Source organism: Balaenoptera acutorostrata, chromosome 13 (genome assembly GCF_949987535.1).
Source record: "Balaenoptera acutorostrata chromosome 13, mBalAcu1.1, whole genome shotgun sequence".
Taxonomy (NCBI): Eukaryota; Metazoa; Chordata; class Mammalia; order Artiodactyla; family Balaenopteridae; genus Balaenoptera; species Balaenoptera acutorostrata.
The window spans coordinates 76,098,600-76,115,495 of NC_080076.1; the positions used below are offsets into that span (position 1 = coordinate 76,098,600).

General features: G+C 44.7%; 1 protein-coding gene across 1 annotated transcript in view; it reads left to right on the top strand.

The window, feature by feature from the left end:
- LOC130704557 (unconventional myosin-XVIIIb-like) overlaps window positions 1-16,896 on the top strand; it is a 62,470-nt gene that overhangs the window by 38,831 nt on the left and 6,743 nt on the right. Inside the window, exons 9-10 of the mRNA XM_057526209.1 lie at window positions 3,365-3,416; window positions 3,803-3,916. Coding sequence (XP_057382192.1) covers window positions 3,365-3,416; window positions 3,803-3,863 — 113 coding nt within the window. The 3' untranslated portion in view covers window positions 3,864-3,916. The remainder of the gene's footprint in view (window positions 1-3,364; window positions 3,417-3,802; window positions 3,917-16,896) is intronic.

Sequence of the window (16,896 nt, forward strand, 5' to 3'; positions counted from 1 at the left end):
TGAGATGGCCCAAAGTTAAGAAACTTGTTTCACCAAAGCGATGCCCACATTGGTATAATGCAGAATTCATTTTTCCCCCGTGACGCTGATGAACGTTCCATGGAACAACCGCTATGAGGAGCCCCTTTGGGAAACTCTGAGCCCCAGCCGTGTGGCTTGTGTGCCCCGCTCCATATCCCTTTGGCCACCCGGGGAGTTTCTGACTCAGCCCTGCCGTTGGTAGCACATTGGCTGGGGCCAGGTCTCACCTCAGATGTGCAGATGGCTTCTGAATGATAGACAAAGGCGCACACACAACAGAGCAGCGTGCCAAGAACTTGGCTCCCTTTCAGAGAACCTTCTGAGGCCCTCTCTGAGCCTTGGCACTTTAAATGGGTGCAGCTGCTGAGACAAGGGTTCAAGGGATAGACTTTCATGTGGGAGGTGATCCCAGGAAGTCCTGGGAGGGGCGTGAGGAAGGGAAGTAGGGAAGGAAGGCAGCCAAAAAGAGTGTCACCAAAACCAGCTGCCGCGTGGGCAACTGGGGCTCCATCCCACTAGGGACCTCTGGGGGGCAGCATAGAGCACGCACCCGAGTTATCGCACTCGGAGGGCCTTACCTTCGTCGCTGCTTGAAGGCCGGGAATGTTAATCCGTTCCACATCCTCCCATGCCCTGTTCTTCAGCAAATGCCAGTACGAGAGAAGGCCCTCAGCTGTAGGGCGCACAGTGAGCACCAGGGGGTACTGTGGAGAAGCAACAGCCCTGCTCTGGTCCGCCCACTATGTTGCCTTCTGAAGTCTGCCCCTGTTTCCTTTTGACCTGACCTACAGCCCACGTGTGTGCTCAAGCTAGGTCTAACGTGGGATATTGGGAGTAGCAGAGCTGCCCTTAACCCCATGCCATGACCTGGGGGTCCGGGGACCTAGACTCAAGTTCTAGCTCAGCCGTTTACCAGTTGTGTGACTCAAGGCAGGGCGGTGTCCCTTTCTGGGTCTTGGTGGCCTCTACTATAAATCAGGCCTAACAGTATTCAGCCTGCAGACCTCGCAAGGCAGTTGGGAGATGAGCCAAGGTCATACAAGCGTCCTCCCGCTCCATATAGACACGTCCAGGTGTGCATCCTCCAGGCCATGGCGAGGTGCATGGGCCATTTGCTACTGAGCATAGTAATAGAACTGGTATTTGCAAGTAGTTCTTTAATATAGAACTGTTTCAAGGGTGGGCGGTCTTATCAGACATGCATTGTATTTATGTAAATCCAGCCATGCAAAGGCAAATGTGAGGCCAGTGGTTACAGATACATATTTTTTCATATGTCATGGGCCCTAAAGGCAAGCCACCCATTTCCTTTGGTGTTCCACTGGAGGGGAAGCTGGCAGTGTTGGACTTAGGGAAATATGCTACAGTACTGTACAATTTAAGAGAGCCTCAAGGGTAATTTTAAGGGTACTTGGTATTTCACCTTAGACTCTGGTTTCAGAACAATACCCCCTTATGAGAGAAAGCTCCTCTGCACAGGCCCATGGTTAGCATATTGAGAGCTGGAGTGAGAAGGCTTGAGTTCAGATCCTGCCTCTGCCACTTACCAGCTGCATGACCTTGGAAGGTCACCCTCTCTGCGGCTCAGTGTTCTCATAAGTCAAGGGGCGATATTAGCATTGACCTCGTAGGGCTGCAGGGAGGGTTAAATGAGGCAGCGGTGTCCAGTGCTCAAGCCCAGTGCCTGGCCCTGGGAAGGGGTACTGTAGGTGCTGCTGTCTGATGCTGTGATGTTAAGGTCGCCTTTGTAATACTGTTGGGCGTTTGCGTTCTGATTCTTTTTTCTTGGATGGGTGAGACAGAGGATAGGTGACGGGTGGGGCACCAGGGAGCATTTCCTGTGGGTCACCATCACATGTCCTTGTGTGATGTTTGCAGAAGAAGAGGCAGAGGACTCCTAGATGGTGTGCATGAGAAAGCCCATCGCAGAGCCGAACCCTGGGCCCGCCTGCCACGGGGTCCTGTTTCCCACCAGTGACCAGCAGAATGGCTGCAGCCAAACGCACATGCCTGAAATGATCTCTGCACTTGGCATTGGGATCATTCTGGGCACAGCCTCCTCGCCTCCTGCTGTATGGCAAGAAAGCATCCTGATAGAGTGTGTGATCCCCTATGGGGTGGGCTACGAGGCTGGGAAAAATCCACAGACCCTCCCCTCCAAGATTTTTTTGGTCCTGTCTCTCTGTTTCCATCTCTGGCTCGTTGACTCTCCCTCTCTGTGTCTCTCTGCCTCTCTCCCTTTTGTTTTATCTTCTATTTGACCTTTCCTGTTAGAGAAGGCAGCTCTAAGGTTCAGATGGGCTGGTTTGTGGGGGAGAGGGAAACACAGTGTTTCTCTCTCCCAAATCTTGGAGATCTGCCACTTTGGGCAGGGCTGGCCATCAGTGAGAAATGTTAATTTCGTCGTTGACTCCTTGTTTCATTTCATCACTCACCATGTTAATGTTTATTGCACGCTTCCTGCTGCCAGCTCTCTTAGGCCGGAGCAGTGATCACACAGACCTCTGCTGGCACAGAACAGCGGGTGGCTGCACACGGTGTGACGTCAGCAGGGGAGGGGGGGCTCCCCCTCTGCCCCTCCCTCCTGGAACCACCTTGGACAGGAGATGAGACCTTACCTACCCCGTTCCATATCTGAGTGATCTCAGGGGCTCAGAAGAGGAAAGCGAGGAGGCGGGGGAAGTGCTGGCACGGTGCCTGGCACACGGCACACGCTCCCTGCTTGGTGGCTGTCCTCGTTCGTTTGGTGGTGGCTTCACGGGGGCTGGAGCCCTCTGCGTACTGGCATCTCCGACCTCGGTGGCATTCCGAGGATAGCTCTGTCCCCGGCTTTGGGTAGGTTGGTGGGAAGTGCTGAGCCCAGCGTGTGTCCGCCTTTCCTTGGAGGAGAAACGACCTCGGTGGGCTCAGAGTCCCTGGGTGTGACTGGCATCCGGAGTTCACCAGTTCGCTGTCCCTTCCACACATGCTCTCCGTGAAGCAACAGACACATCTGCTGGAGGAGTCCCTGCAGCCCCAGGACGGGGCAATCCGGGTTGGGGTGAATGGTGCCCTCTTTGGTTTTGCAGGTGGAGAAGGGAATTCAGATTTGTTCAGCACCTTCTCAGGGCCAGGTGCTCTGCTGAGAACCTCACGTGCCACCATCTCGCCCAGTCCTTGCAGCCCAGCGAAGAGGTGTTTGAGGTTTTATGACTCTGTTTTGCAGATCAAGAAACTGAGGCTCAAAAAGGCTGTGAGACTGGTCCAAGGGCTGACAGCTGGGAATGACGGGAACGGGACGCAGACCCTGCCTGTCTGCTCCGGTGCCTGTGTTCCTGCCCAGTCCCCTTTCTCCTCACCGCAGGTGCTGCCCCAGGGTTCTCAGCCTCCACTGAGAAGGCGTGGCCTCCACTCAGGTCTGGACGAAGACGGAGGGGCCCATGGGGTTGGATTTGGTGCCTGGCCAGCCTTCGGGAGCTGGAAGCAGAAATACATTTTCCCAGCAGAGCTCCCATGTGCCTCCTGGGTTTCACCAGCGGGCTGCTGCTCAGCGCATTTGGAAATATGCCCCTTAAGTCAGGCGGGACCTCGAGAGTCCTGCCCAGTCCATTTCCTGCTCCTCTTTTCAGAAACAACCATTGCCGAGCCCCTTCATGAGCTCTCCCCAGCTCAGCGAGGCTATAGGTCACTGTGGGCAGAGTGTGGGAGACTGTTTCAGAGGGTGGCAGTGGAGGTGATGGGGCAGGAGAGGGGCAGGACGTTGCCCACCTAGACAGTCATCTCCTGTTTAATTCACTTTCAGCCCCATCACAGGAAGAAGGAAATCTCATTCAGGGCTAGTAGCCTTTAACTCCTCTCTGTAATACTTGCTTATCTCCGTTTTTCAACAAAGAGAAAGCAGACCTCAGACTCCCAGGTAACTGTATCTAATTAGAATCTAATGGTATTTCTGTACGCATATTGTATTTGTTTCTACTTTCTATTTGTGACAAGTGATAACAGTGTTGGTTCAGAAACTGGCCCCCACTGTGGTGGAGAGCAGGGAGAGACTGAAGAAAGAGGCAGCCACTCCAGATTGGTGGGTGGCAGGTGTAATATGCAAGGGAACTGACATACAGGGCTTGTCTTGGATGCTGCAAGAAGGGTAGGTCTCCACCCCCGCCCGCCAGAGTCTTAAAGTTTATAGAGGCCGGAACTGGGCTCAGTCACGGAGACCTTCTGGATGGTCTCAGTAACACCCCGCTCTCTCAAGGCTGTGCCCTTGTAACAGCTCCCACTGTGGGAGTGGGGGAGGGGCTGGATGTATATTCCAAGGGCAGGGGAGGGGGTGAGGAGTTTCTAATTGCGCAGGGCCAGCTCGCAGGTCACCTGGTGGTCATATCCTCTTAAGGACCTCCTTCAACAAATGGGTTCGTGTTTAAGTTAGTGCTATAACATTTCCTTTCACAAGGTATTTATGTACGTGAAAAAGATTAGTGATTCCATTTAAAAGAAAGTCCTATCTAGGACTATCTAAGAACACAAGGATTTGACAAATTTCCTAGAGGTGACATTGGAAGGATTGATTCTGGGGAGATAGTTCTTCCACTTAGTCTGATTTCTGGTGACTTTTCCGAATCAGTTTTCTCATCTATAAAATGGGAATAATACTGCTTTTGAGGACTTTTGTGAAGATTCAATAATAGTAATAATAATAATAAGTAATTACAACTTGCATGTATTGAGTTTTTTTCTGTGTCACACCTGGAACTCCAAGACAGGCTTTCTGACTCCAAAGCCCATGAGCTGAACAAAGATGACATGTTGAATAAAATGGGGTCACTGAGTGGTAACTGCTATCATCACCATCACCACCGTCGTCATCACCATCATCTCATCATCTCCACCATCACCTCCACCATCATCACCACGTCATCACCACCATCATTGTTACCTTCTTCACCGTTTTTTAAAGTGGCAGGGGACTTTCCTGGTGGCTCGGTGGTTAAGAATCCGCCTGCCAGTGCAGGGGACATGGGTTCGATCCCTGGTCCGGGAAGATCCCACATGCCACAGAGCAACTAAGCCCATGTGCCACAACTACTGAGCATGCGCTCTAGAGCCCGTGAGCCACAACTACTGAAGCCCACGCACTCTAGGGCCCACGTACCGCAACTACTGAAGCCTGCACGCTCTAGTGCCCGCGTGCCGCAACTACTGAACCCACACGCTGCAACTGCTGAAGCCCATACACCTAGAGCCCATGCTCTGCAACAAGAGAAGCCACTGCACTGAGAAGTCCGAGCACCACAACGAAGAGTAGGCCCCGCTCACCGCAACTAGAGAAAGCCTGCGCGCAGCAACGAAGACCCAATGCAGCCAAAAAAAAAAAAAATTAATTAATGAATTAAAAAAAAATAAAGTGGCAGGACGTTTTTACTAGCCATGTAACCTCTCTGATAAAGCTGAGATTCAGTCTCTAAAATGGAGGTAATAAAATGCTGTTCTTGAGATAATCAGTGCTGAATAACTGGCATGTAGGAGGACCTCAATAAGCAGTGGCCAGAGCTCCTTCTTCCTGGGTATTGTCAAGGCCCCAGATAAAGTCTTTTTCCAAATTTCCAAATTTATCTGAAACCAGGCAGATTCTTTAAGATGTCTGTTTGAAGAATTGGGCCCTTATCTCTTTTTTTTTTTTTTTGGTTGCCACTGGAATTCATTATTTATTTATTTATTTATTTTTTCACACACACACAGTGTATTTTATTTTTACAAGAGATAAATAGACTGACACCAAGCATTGTACATGGATGACCACAACAAAAGCAACAATGATTGCAATTACCAAACATGAAACACACTCATACTATGTCATAATATTGACATTCAGTCCAGTAATCCTCCACTGTAACAGCTCCTTTACTTTGCAGTGAAAATTGATTTGTATATTCTTTGCCTCTGCGTCCGTGTGGGATTTTTTTTTTAATTCAAACAGAAAGTCACAAAAATTATACTCATCCTCATCAGTTCACTCAGTCCCATGTAATTAATTTTTTTTTCATCTTGATCTTTTGTTAGCACTTTTATGAGTTCATCAGTTTTTCATTAGAGTTCTGAAAATGCTTATTCATTCATTTCAGCAGTACAGTCAGTTACCAGAAACCTGTACTTGTCAGGGTCTTTTCCATGAATTTCTTGAAGATCAACCCCTTTTATAGGAACATATTTGCAAAAGCATCAGAGTACACCCAGAACTGTCTGTAAATGACAAAAGACTTAAAAATGACCACAGTTAAAGATTTGATGAAAGTTCATAATAATGCAGTTGACAAGAAAATTAGTTATTTCTGAGATATACATTTTAAAGTAATAACTAGGATTATGACTTATAACATTATACCAGAACATATAAGATTTTTAGAAATTTCATGTAATGTCTGAAACATTTATATTAACATATTTTCATACAAATAACCCAATGAAAGTTTAGTATTAGTTGTTTTGTTTGTTTTTTTATACTGCAGGTTCTTATTAGTCATCAATTTCATACACATCAGTGTATACATGTCAATCCCAATCGCCCGATTCAGCATACCACCATCCCCACCCCACCGCAGTTTTCCCCCCTTGGTGTCCATATGTTCGTTCTCTACATCTGTGTCTCAACTTCTGCCCTGCAAACCGGCTCATCTGTACCATTTTTCTAGGTTCCACATACATGCGTTAATATACGATATTTTTCTCTTTCTGACTTACTTCACTCTGTATGACAGTCTCTAGATCCATCCACGTCTCAACAAATGACTCAATTTTGTTCCTTTTTATGGCTGAGTAATATTCCATTGTATATATGTACCACAACTTCCTCATCCATTCGTCTGTTGATGAGCATTTAGGTTGCTTCCATGACCTGGCTATTGTAAATAGTGCTGCAATGAACATTCGGGTGCATGTGTCTTTTTGAATTACGGTTTTCTCTGGGTATATGCCCAGTCGTGGGATTGCTGGGTCATATGGTAATTCTAGTTTTAGTTTTTTAAGGAACCTCCATATTGTTCTCCATAGTGGCTGTATCAATTTACATTCCCACCAACAGTGCAAGAGGGTTCCCTTTTCTCCACACCCTCTCCAGCATTTGTTGTTTGTAGATTTTCTGATGATGCCCATTCTAACTGGTGTGAGGTGATACCTCATTGTAGTTTTTTTTTTTTTTAATAGCTACTTTATTTATTTATTTCTTTATTTTTGGCTGTGTTGGGTCTTCGGTTCGTGCGAGGGCTTTCTCCAGTTACAGCAAGCGGGGGCCACTCTTCATCGCGGTGCAGGGACCGCTCTTCATCGCGGTGCGCGGGCCTCTCACTATCGCGGCCCCTCCCGTCGCGGGGCACAGGCTCCAGACGCGAAGGCTCAGTAGTTGTGGCTCACGGGCCCAGCTGCTCCGTGGCATGTGGGATCTTCCCAGACCAGGGCTCGAACCCGCGTCCCCTGCATTAGCAGGCAGATTCTCAACCACTGCGCCACCAGGGAAGCCCTCATTGTAGTTTTGATTTGCATTTCTCTAACAATTAGTGATGTTGAGCATCTTTTCATGTGCTTTGTGGCCGTCTGTATGTCTTCTTTGGAGAAATGTCTATTTAGGTCTTCTGCCCATTTTTGGATTGGGGTGTTTGTTTCTTTCATATTGAGCTGAATGAGCTGTTTATATATTTTGGAGATTAATCCTTTGTCCGTTGATTCGTTTGCAAATATTTTCTCCCATTCTGAGGGTTGTCTTTTTGTCTTGTTTATGGTTTCCTTTGCTGTGCAAAAGCTTTGAAGTTTCATTAGGTCCCATTTGTTTATTTTTGTTTTTATTTCCATTACTCTAGGAGGTGGATCAAAAAAGATCTTGCTGTGATTTATGTCAAAGAGTGTTCTTCCTATATTTTCCTCTAAGAGTTTTATAGTGTCCAGTCTTATATTTAGGTCTCTAATCCATTTTGAGTTTATTTTTGTGTATGGTGTTAGGGAGTATTCTAATTTCGTTCTTTTACATGTAGCTGTCCAGTTTTCCCAGCACCACTTACTGAAGAGACTGTCTTTTCTCCATTGTATATCTTTGCCTCCTTTGTCATAGATTAGTTGACCATAGGTGCGTGGGTTTATCTCTGGGCTTTCTATCTTGTTCCATTGATCTATGTTTCTGTTTTTGTGCCAGTACCATATTGTCTTGATTACTGTAGCTTTGTAGTATAGTCAGAAGTCAGGGAGTCTGATTCCTCCAGCTCCATTTTTTTCCCTCAAGACTGCTTTGGCTATTCGGGGTCTTTTGTGTCTCCATACAAATTTTAAGATGATTTGTTCTAGCTCCGTAAAAAATGCCATTGGTAATTTGATAGGGATTGCATTGAATCTGTAGATTGCTTTGGGTAGTATAGTCATTTTCACAATGTTGATTCTTCCAATCCAAGAACATGGTATATCTCTCCATCTGTTGGTATCATCTTTAATTTCTTTCATCAGTGTCTTATAGTTTTCTGCATACAGGTCTTTTGTCTCCCTAGGTAGGTTTATTCCTAGGTATTTTATTCTTTTTGTTGCAGTGGTAAATGGGAGTGTTTCCATAATTTCTCTTTCAGATGTTTCATCATTAGTGTATAGGAATGCAAGAGATTTCTGTGCATTAATTTTGTATCTTGCAACTTTACCATATTCACTAATTAGCTCTAGCAGTTTTCTGGTGGCAGTTTTAGGATTCTCTATGTATAGTATCATGTCATCTGCAAACAGTGACAGTTTTACTTCTTCTTTTCCAATTTGTATTCCTTTTATCTCTTTTTCTTCTCTGATGGCCGTGGCTAGGACTTCCCAAACTATGTTGAATACTAGTGGTGAGAGTGGACATCCTTGTCTCGTTCCTGATCTTAGAGGAAATGCTTTCAGTTTTTCACCATTGAGAATGATGTTTGCTGTGGGTTTGTCATATATGGCCTTTATTATGTTGAGGTAGTTTCCCTCTATGCCCACTTTCTGGAGAGTTTTTATCATAAATGGGTGTTGAATTTTGTCAAAAGCTTTTTCTGCATCTATTGAGATGATCACATGGTTTTTATTCTTCAATTTGTTAATATGGTGTATCACATTGATTGATTTGTGTATATTGAAGAATCCTTGCATCCCTGAGATAAATCCCACTTGATCATGGTGTATGATCCTTTTACTGTGTTGTTGGATTCTGTTTGCTAGTATTTTGTTGAGGATTTTTACATCTATATTCATCAGTGATATTGGTCTGTAATTTTCTTTTTTTTGTAGTGTCTTTGTCTGGTTTTGGTATCAGGGTGATGGTGGCCTCATAGAATGAGTTTGGGAGTGTTCCTTCCTCTGCAATTTTTTGGAAGAGTTTGAGAAGGATAGGTGTTAGCTCTTCTCTAAATGTTTGATAGAATTCACCTGTGAAGCCATCTGGTCCTGGACTTTTGTTTGTTAGAAGATTTTTAATCACAGTTTCCATTTCATTACTTGTAATTGGTCTGTTCATATTTTCTTTTTCTTCCTGGTTCAGTCTTGGAAGGTTATACCTTTCTAAGAATTTGTCCATTTCTTCCAGGTTGTCCATTTTATTGGCATAAAGTTGCTTGTAGTAGTCTCTTAGGATGCTTTGTATTTCTGTGGTGTCTGTTGGAACTTCTCCTTTTTCATTTCTGATTTTATTGATTTGAGTCCTCTCCCTTTTTTTCTTGATGAGTCTGGCTAATGGCTTATCAATTTTGTTTATCTTCTCAAACAACCAGCTTTTAGTTTTATTGATCTTTGCTATTGTTTTCTTTGTTTCTATTTCATTTATTTCTGCTCTGATCTTTATGATTTCCTTCCTTCTGCTAATTTTGGGTTTTGTTTGTTGTTGTTTCTCTAGTTCCTTTAGGTGTAAGGTTAGATTATTTATTTGAGATTTTTCTTGTTTCTTGAGGTAGGCTTGTATAGCTATAAACTTCCCTCTTAGAACTGCTTTTTCTGCATCCCATAGGTTTTGGACTGTCGTGTTTTCATTGTCATTTGTCTCTAGGTATTTCTTGATTTCCTCTTTGAGTTCTTCAGTGATCTCTTGGTTATTTAGTAATGTAGTGTTTAGCCTCCATGTGTTTGTGTTTTTTACGTTTTTTCCCCTATGATTCATTTCTAATCTCATAGAGTTGTGGTCAGAAAAGATGCTTGATATGATTTCAATTTTCTTACATTTACTGAGGCTTGATTTGTGACCCAAGATGTGATCTATCCTGGAGAATGTTCCATGAGCACTTGAGAAGAAAGTGTAATCTGCTGTTTTTGGATGGACTGTCCTATAAATATCAATTAAATCTATCTGGTCTATTGTGTCATTTAAAGCTTCTGTTTCCTTATTTATTTTCATTTTGGATGATCTGTCCATTGGTGTAAGTGAGGTGTTAAAGTCCCCCACTATTATTGTGTTACTGTCGATTTCCTCTTTTACAGCAGTTAGCAGTTGCCTTATGTATTGAGGTGCTCCTGTGTTGACTGCATATATATTTATAATTGTTATATCTTCTTCTTGGATTGATCCCTTGATCATTATGTAGTGTCCTTCCTTGTTTCTTGTAACATTCTTTATTTTAAAGTCTATTTTATCTGATATGAGTATTGCTACTCCAGCTTTCTTTTGATTTCCATTTTCATGGAATATCTTTTTCCATCCCCTCACTTTCAGTCTGTATGTGTCCCTAGGTCTGAAGTGGGTCTCTTGTAGACAGCATATATATGGGTCTTGTTTTTGTATCCATTCAGCAAGCCTGTGTCTTTTGGTTGGAGCCTTTAATCCATTCACGTTTAAGGTAATCATCTATATGTATGTTCCTATGACCATTTTCTTCTTTTGGGTTTGTTGTTGTAGGTCCTTTTCTTCTCTTGTGTTTCCCACTTAGAGAAGTTCCTTTAGCATTTGTTGTAGAGCTGGTTTGGTTGTGCTGAATTCTCTTGGCTTTTGCTTGTCTGTAAAGCTTTTGATATCTCCATCAAATCTGAATGAGATCCTTGCCGGGCAGAGTAATCTTGGTAGTAGGCTCTTCCCTTTCATCACTTTAAGTACATCATGCCACTCCCTTCTGGCTTGTAGAGTTTCTGCTGAGAAATCAGCTGTTAACCTTATGGGAGTTCCCTTGTATGTTATTTGTCGTTTTTCCCTTGCTGCTTTCAATAATTTTTCTTTAATTTTTGCCAATTTGATTACTACATGTCTTGGCGTGTTTCTCCTTGGGCTTATCCTATATGGGACTCACTGCACTTCCTGGACTTGGGTGGCTATTTCCTTTCCCATGTTAGGGAAGTTTTCGACTATAATCTCTTCAAATATTTTCTCAGGTCCTTTCTCTCTCTCTTCTTCTGGGACCCCTATAACGCGAATGTTGTTGCGTTTAATGTTGTCCCAGAGGTCTCTTAGGCTGTCTTCATTTCTTTTCATTCTTTTTTCTTTATTCTGTTCTGCAGCAGTGAATTCCACCATTCTATCTTCCAGGTCACTTATCCATTCTTCTGCCTCAGTTATTCTGCTATTGATTCCTTCTAGTGTAGTTTTCATTTCAGTTATTGTATTGGTCATCTCTGTTTGTTTGTTCTTTAATTCTTCTAGGTCTTTGTTAAACATTTCTTGCATCTTCTCAGTCTTTGCCTCCATTCTTTTTCCAAGGTCCTGGATCTTCACTATCATTATTCTGAATTCTTTTTCTGGAAGGTTGCCTACCTCCACTTCATTTAGTTGTTTTTCTGGGGTTTTACCTTGTTCCTCCATCTGCTACATAGCCCTCTGCCTTTTCATCTTGTCTATCTTTCTGTGAATGTGGTTTTTGTTCCACAGGCTGCAGGATTGTAGTTTTTCTTGCTTCTGCTGTCTGCCCTCTGGTGGCTGAGGCTATCTAAGAGGCTTGTGTAGGCTTCCTGAGGGGAGGGACTGGTGGTGGGTAGAGCTGGCTGTTGCTGTGGTGGGCAGAGCTCAGTAAAACTTTAATCCGCTTGACTGCTGATGGATGGGGCTGGGTTCCCTCCCTGTTGGTTGTTTGGCCTGAGGCGACCCAACACTGGAGCCTACCCGGGCTCTTTGGTGGGGCTAATGACAGACTCTGGGAGGGCTCACGCCAAGGAGTACTTCCCAGAACTTCTGCTGCCAATGTCCTTGTCCCCACGGTGAAACAGAGCCACCCCCCGCCTCTGCAGGAGACCCTCCAACACTAGCAGGTACGTCTGGTTCAGTCTCCCCTGGGTTCACTGCTCCTTCCCCATGGTCCCGATGCGCACACTGCTTTGTGTGTGCCCTCCAAGAGTGGAGTCTCTGTTTCCCCCAGTCCTGTCGAAGTCCTGCAATCAAATCCCACTAGCCTTCAAAGTCTGATTCTCTAGGAATTCCTCCTCCCGTTGCCGGACCCCCAGGTTGGGAAGCCTGATGTGGGGCTCAGAACTTTCACTCCAGTGGGTGGACTTCTGTGGTATAAGTGTTCTCCAGTCTGTGAGTCACCCACCCAACAGTTACGGGATTTGATTTTACTGTGATTGAGCCCCTCCTACCATCTCATTGTGGCTTCTCCTTTGTATTTGGATATGGGGTATCTTTTTTGGTGAGTTCCAGTGTCTTCCTGTCGATGATTGTCCAGCAGCTAGTTGTGATTCTGGTGTTCTCACAAGAGGGAGTGAGAGCACGTCCTTCTACTCCGCCATCTTGACTGCTCTCTCCCATTTTATTCTTTTTTTAAAAAAATTTTTTTAAATATTAATTTAATTTATTTATTTATTAATTTTTGGCTGCATCGGGTCTTAGTTGCGGCATGCAGGATCTTTCATTGCGGCACGGGCTCTTCATTGCGGTGCACGGGCTTCTCTTTAGTTGTGGCCCACGGGCTCCAGAGTACGTGGGCTCTGTAGTTGCGGCACATGGACTTAGTTGCCCCGAGGCATGTGGGACCTTAGTTCCCCGACCAGGATCGAACCCATGTCCCCAGAATTGGAAGGAGGATTCTTAACCACGGCACCACCAGGGAAGTCCCTGTTTCATTTTATTCTTAAAGTCCCCACCCCAAAAAATAAACAAATAAATAAATAGTCCCCTGTGACATATACATTAGCCAATCTTACAGGCAGAAAAGCTGGGGTTTAAAGATACTAAAATAATCTGCCTCTAGATCCAGGATAACAATGATATCCAGCCAAATGAGGGATCTTCAGACTAAAGGTATCTCGTGATGCAGCTTCTACAGCAGGGGGTCCTGGTGCAAGGTCCTGAGATGGTCCTCAGCGCATTCATGACCTTTTTTTATGCACAACACGGTATGCATGTGCACATGAGGATATTTTCTAAGGAAAGCCTCATAGCTCTGATAAGACATTGGAGGGGGTTCTAAACCCAAAATAGATAAAGAGATACTGGTCTAGAAGACAGCTTGTAAATCCTTGTTGACTTCAGGCAATCAGCCGTCAACACATATTTTCAGCACGTACTCTGCATGGACTACTAGAAAAATATAAAGATTGATATCCACCCATGTCTTCAAGGAGACAAATAACAGGAGGAACAAGATCAGGTCTTATCATTTCCCTGCTTAAGCCCTTCCACTGGTTTTCCAGCCCACTGAGAATAAAATCCAGACATTTCACTGTGACCTACCAACAAGGCTCAATAGGACTCCTACCTTCCCAAGTCTTCACGTATCGGGTTTCTTCTTATCCTCAGGACTCAGAACAAAGGTCATTTCGGAAAGACCCTCCTTGAACTCACGTGAGTCTAGCATATGCTGGGTTTCCCCTTAGCTGTTATTGCAATCTCTGATCGTTGTGTCTGTGCGCTTACTTACTCAATGTCTATCTCCCCAGCTAGAATAAAAGCTCATGAGGGCAGACTAGTCCATCCTGGTCACCATTCCCAACACCTGACGCTGTGCCTGGCACAGACTTGGTGATCAAAACTGAGTGGATGAAAGGGCATGTCACTTACCCCCTCTGAGCCTCAGTTTCCTCATCTATAAAGTACAGGTTTGGGCGATGGATGGTTTCCAAATTATGCTCCTCAGGTCCCAAGTGCCTCCCCAAAGTGCCTCAAGACCCCATAGGGAAAAAGAGGTACTAACAGTGATGTTCTTGGCCTCCTAGCCCGACCCCAGCTATGTATTCTAAACAGTGCCACTTGGAAGAGGATTTCATCTGAATGCAAAAGAATTCTTCAGCTTAAAGCCGAAGTTTTAAACTGTTGGACTCTGAGCACCTTTGCAGCTCTAAAATCTATGACCTGTAACTAAAAACCACAAAGGGTGGTACAGAGGGGAAGGAGCCCCCAGGAGTTCTGGGGTTCGGGGAGAGATACCACGCAGACGGGCTAGTCCCAAAGACCTAATGGAGGGAGAAAGGACTTGAAGGACAAGTTAGGAAAACAAGAACGAGGAGGCGTGGAGTTCTGAATCATGGCAGTGAAGAGCATCTAGAGGGGACATTCAGAGGGCAAGAAGAGTCCTAAGACAGTGGTCCTGAAGGACGGTCCCCGGATCGGCAGCATCAGCATTGCCTAGAACTTGTTAGAAATGCAAATTCTCAGGCTCCATTCCAGATCCACTAAATCACAAACTATTGAGGGGGTGGAGCCCAGAAATCTGTGTTTTAACAAGCCCGCCACATGACTGGATGCACGTTTAAGTTCTAAGGTTAAGGGTAAGGCAAGAAGGGTGAGATATCTGCCCAAATCCAACTAGAAGGCAGTCATGGAAGAATCCTGGGGGATGACTTAGTGGTTCTAAGTGGTTCTAACCACCTTAGTGGTTTTCAACCCTGGGTGCACATTAGAATCACCTGGAGAGCTTTTCTGACTCCTAATGCCCAGGCCACATGCAGAGCAATTAAACTGGAATCACTAGGGATGGGAGCAAGGAGTCTGCATTCTTTTAAACCTCCCCATACAGCTGCACTGTACAGACATGGCTGAACAGCATAGTGTCTGTGCTTTCTTGTAGGACAGGTAGCAAGGGGAGCCAGGACCCAGTACACCTGGAGATTCTGCTTGCTAATGTAACCTGCTGGGGTTCACCCAGCTGCTACAGAGAGGTTGATGGTGGTACTGCTCAGGAGGGGGAACTAATTTATTACAAAGGGGAGAATGCATTTAGTTAATTAAGGATGGTAAATGTGCCTCATAAGTAGTTCTGTGAGAAAGAGGGTGGAGGGAGAAGGACAGGAGAGGTATAATCATGTGGTTGTTTAAGTTATCTCTTGCTGCTAGAAACAGAATGTACTGGATCAGTAGAATTAGATGAAAAGGCTTAATAATGAAAAAGAAGAGAAGGAACACCGAGGACATCTCAAGAGGAAGATTTTAGAGTGGAGTTTGAGAGGATGTTATGCAGAAGACAAGGAAAGATCATGCCTGTGTCATAGTGGTCAGGACTACGAGATCTGGAGTTGGACTGCCTGGGTTCAAATCCCATCTTGGACATTTCATAGCTCTGTGACCTCAGGCGTGTTGCTCAACCTCTCTGGACCAGTCTCTTCATTTGTAAAATGGGTGGGGGGGGGTAATAAAAATTTCTATCTCATTGGGTTTTTGTGATGATTAAATGGGTTAATCTACGCAATGTGTTTTTTACAGCAGCTCCTGGCACTCTACATGGGTTGCTATATTAATTGTTTTTGTTTATAAGGCTGTGGATAACAAGGGATGCACTGAACCAGGAGATCAAGGATTTCTTGGCATGGGGCATGCTTCTTTTCTTCCCCCAATAACACGGCTGTGACTCTTGAAATAAGCCATGTGTTCATGAATCCATGTCGTCTCAAGAGTTCTACCTGTGTTGACTTCTTAACAATTGCAGAGATTGTTGCTTCAACTGCTCTCCTGCCTCTGGCCACCATCAAAGAGTGTCAAATCAGCCCTAAGGGCATACGAAGAGCTCAGAGACCTCCAACCAATACAGTAGCTGAGCTGACATCAGAGCCCTCTCAACACTCCAAATCCATAGGAATGCTGGATAAAATATAACATCAAAACTTCACATACATAGCTCAGATCAAAAATAAAGGAAAAGAGAATCCCAGGTGCCAGAAAGGACAAGCAAACTAAATGAGCCCAAAGGTCCATGTGATATCAGAACTGCATATACCTAGAGAGTCATAATACGAATGCCTGGAGAGCAGAGCTGCAGCCACAGGATGGGAGCTGATAAGGCCCAAAGCAGGGAACCATAAAGGGCTTTCTACCAATGAAAGGGGCACTATAAAGCTCTACCTAGTGGCTTAAGCACATAGCTTTCAGGTGAATTGGCCACCCCCAACCACAGGTGGTAAGAGACGCACTGAGAGAAATTTAAATATCAAGGCTGTGCCATGAGGTTCCCCAATCTTGGCTCCCTGGGAATCCCAAAGAAAAAACTTCCCACTGAAGATGAGCTCACCGGTAAAAATTATAAAGTACGTAAAGAAACCAAGCCCCCACAAGAGTCAGAAGATGCAACTAATGAAGGAATTCAAACCATAGAAACTAAATTCACAAGACCTCTTTAAAAGTCTCTTTGAAGTTATTTGAGTAATAAAAAAAACAAAGGAAAGAAAATAGAGTCAATAGTAGCTACAGATCATTAACCATAGACACAAAGCCTGCATGAAGGAGACTGTTGCCTGTTCAGTTTCTGCCTGCTGATTTTAAGGATGTGATGCAGGAGAGTGAAAAAAGGATACTCATACATGTGTAGGCTGATATGGTCTTTCTAGTCTTTCTAGAAAAGTCAAGTTATCAACATGGATCAGAAGCCTTAATTATTTTTGCACACACTTTGGAGAAACCCACTTTTAGGGATTTATTCTAAAGAAATAATGATGGATATGAGCAAAGATTAGCTACAAGGATTTTTTTTCTTTAGTGTTGAACAATTGGAAACATCCTAAATGTCCAGCAGCAGG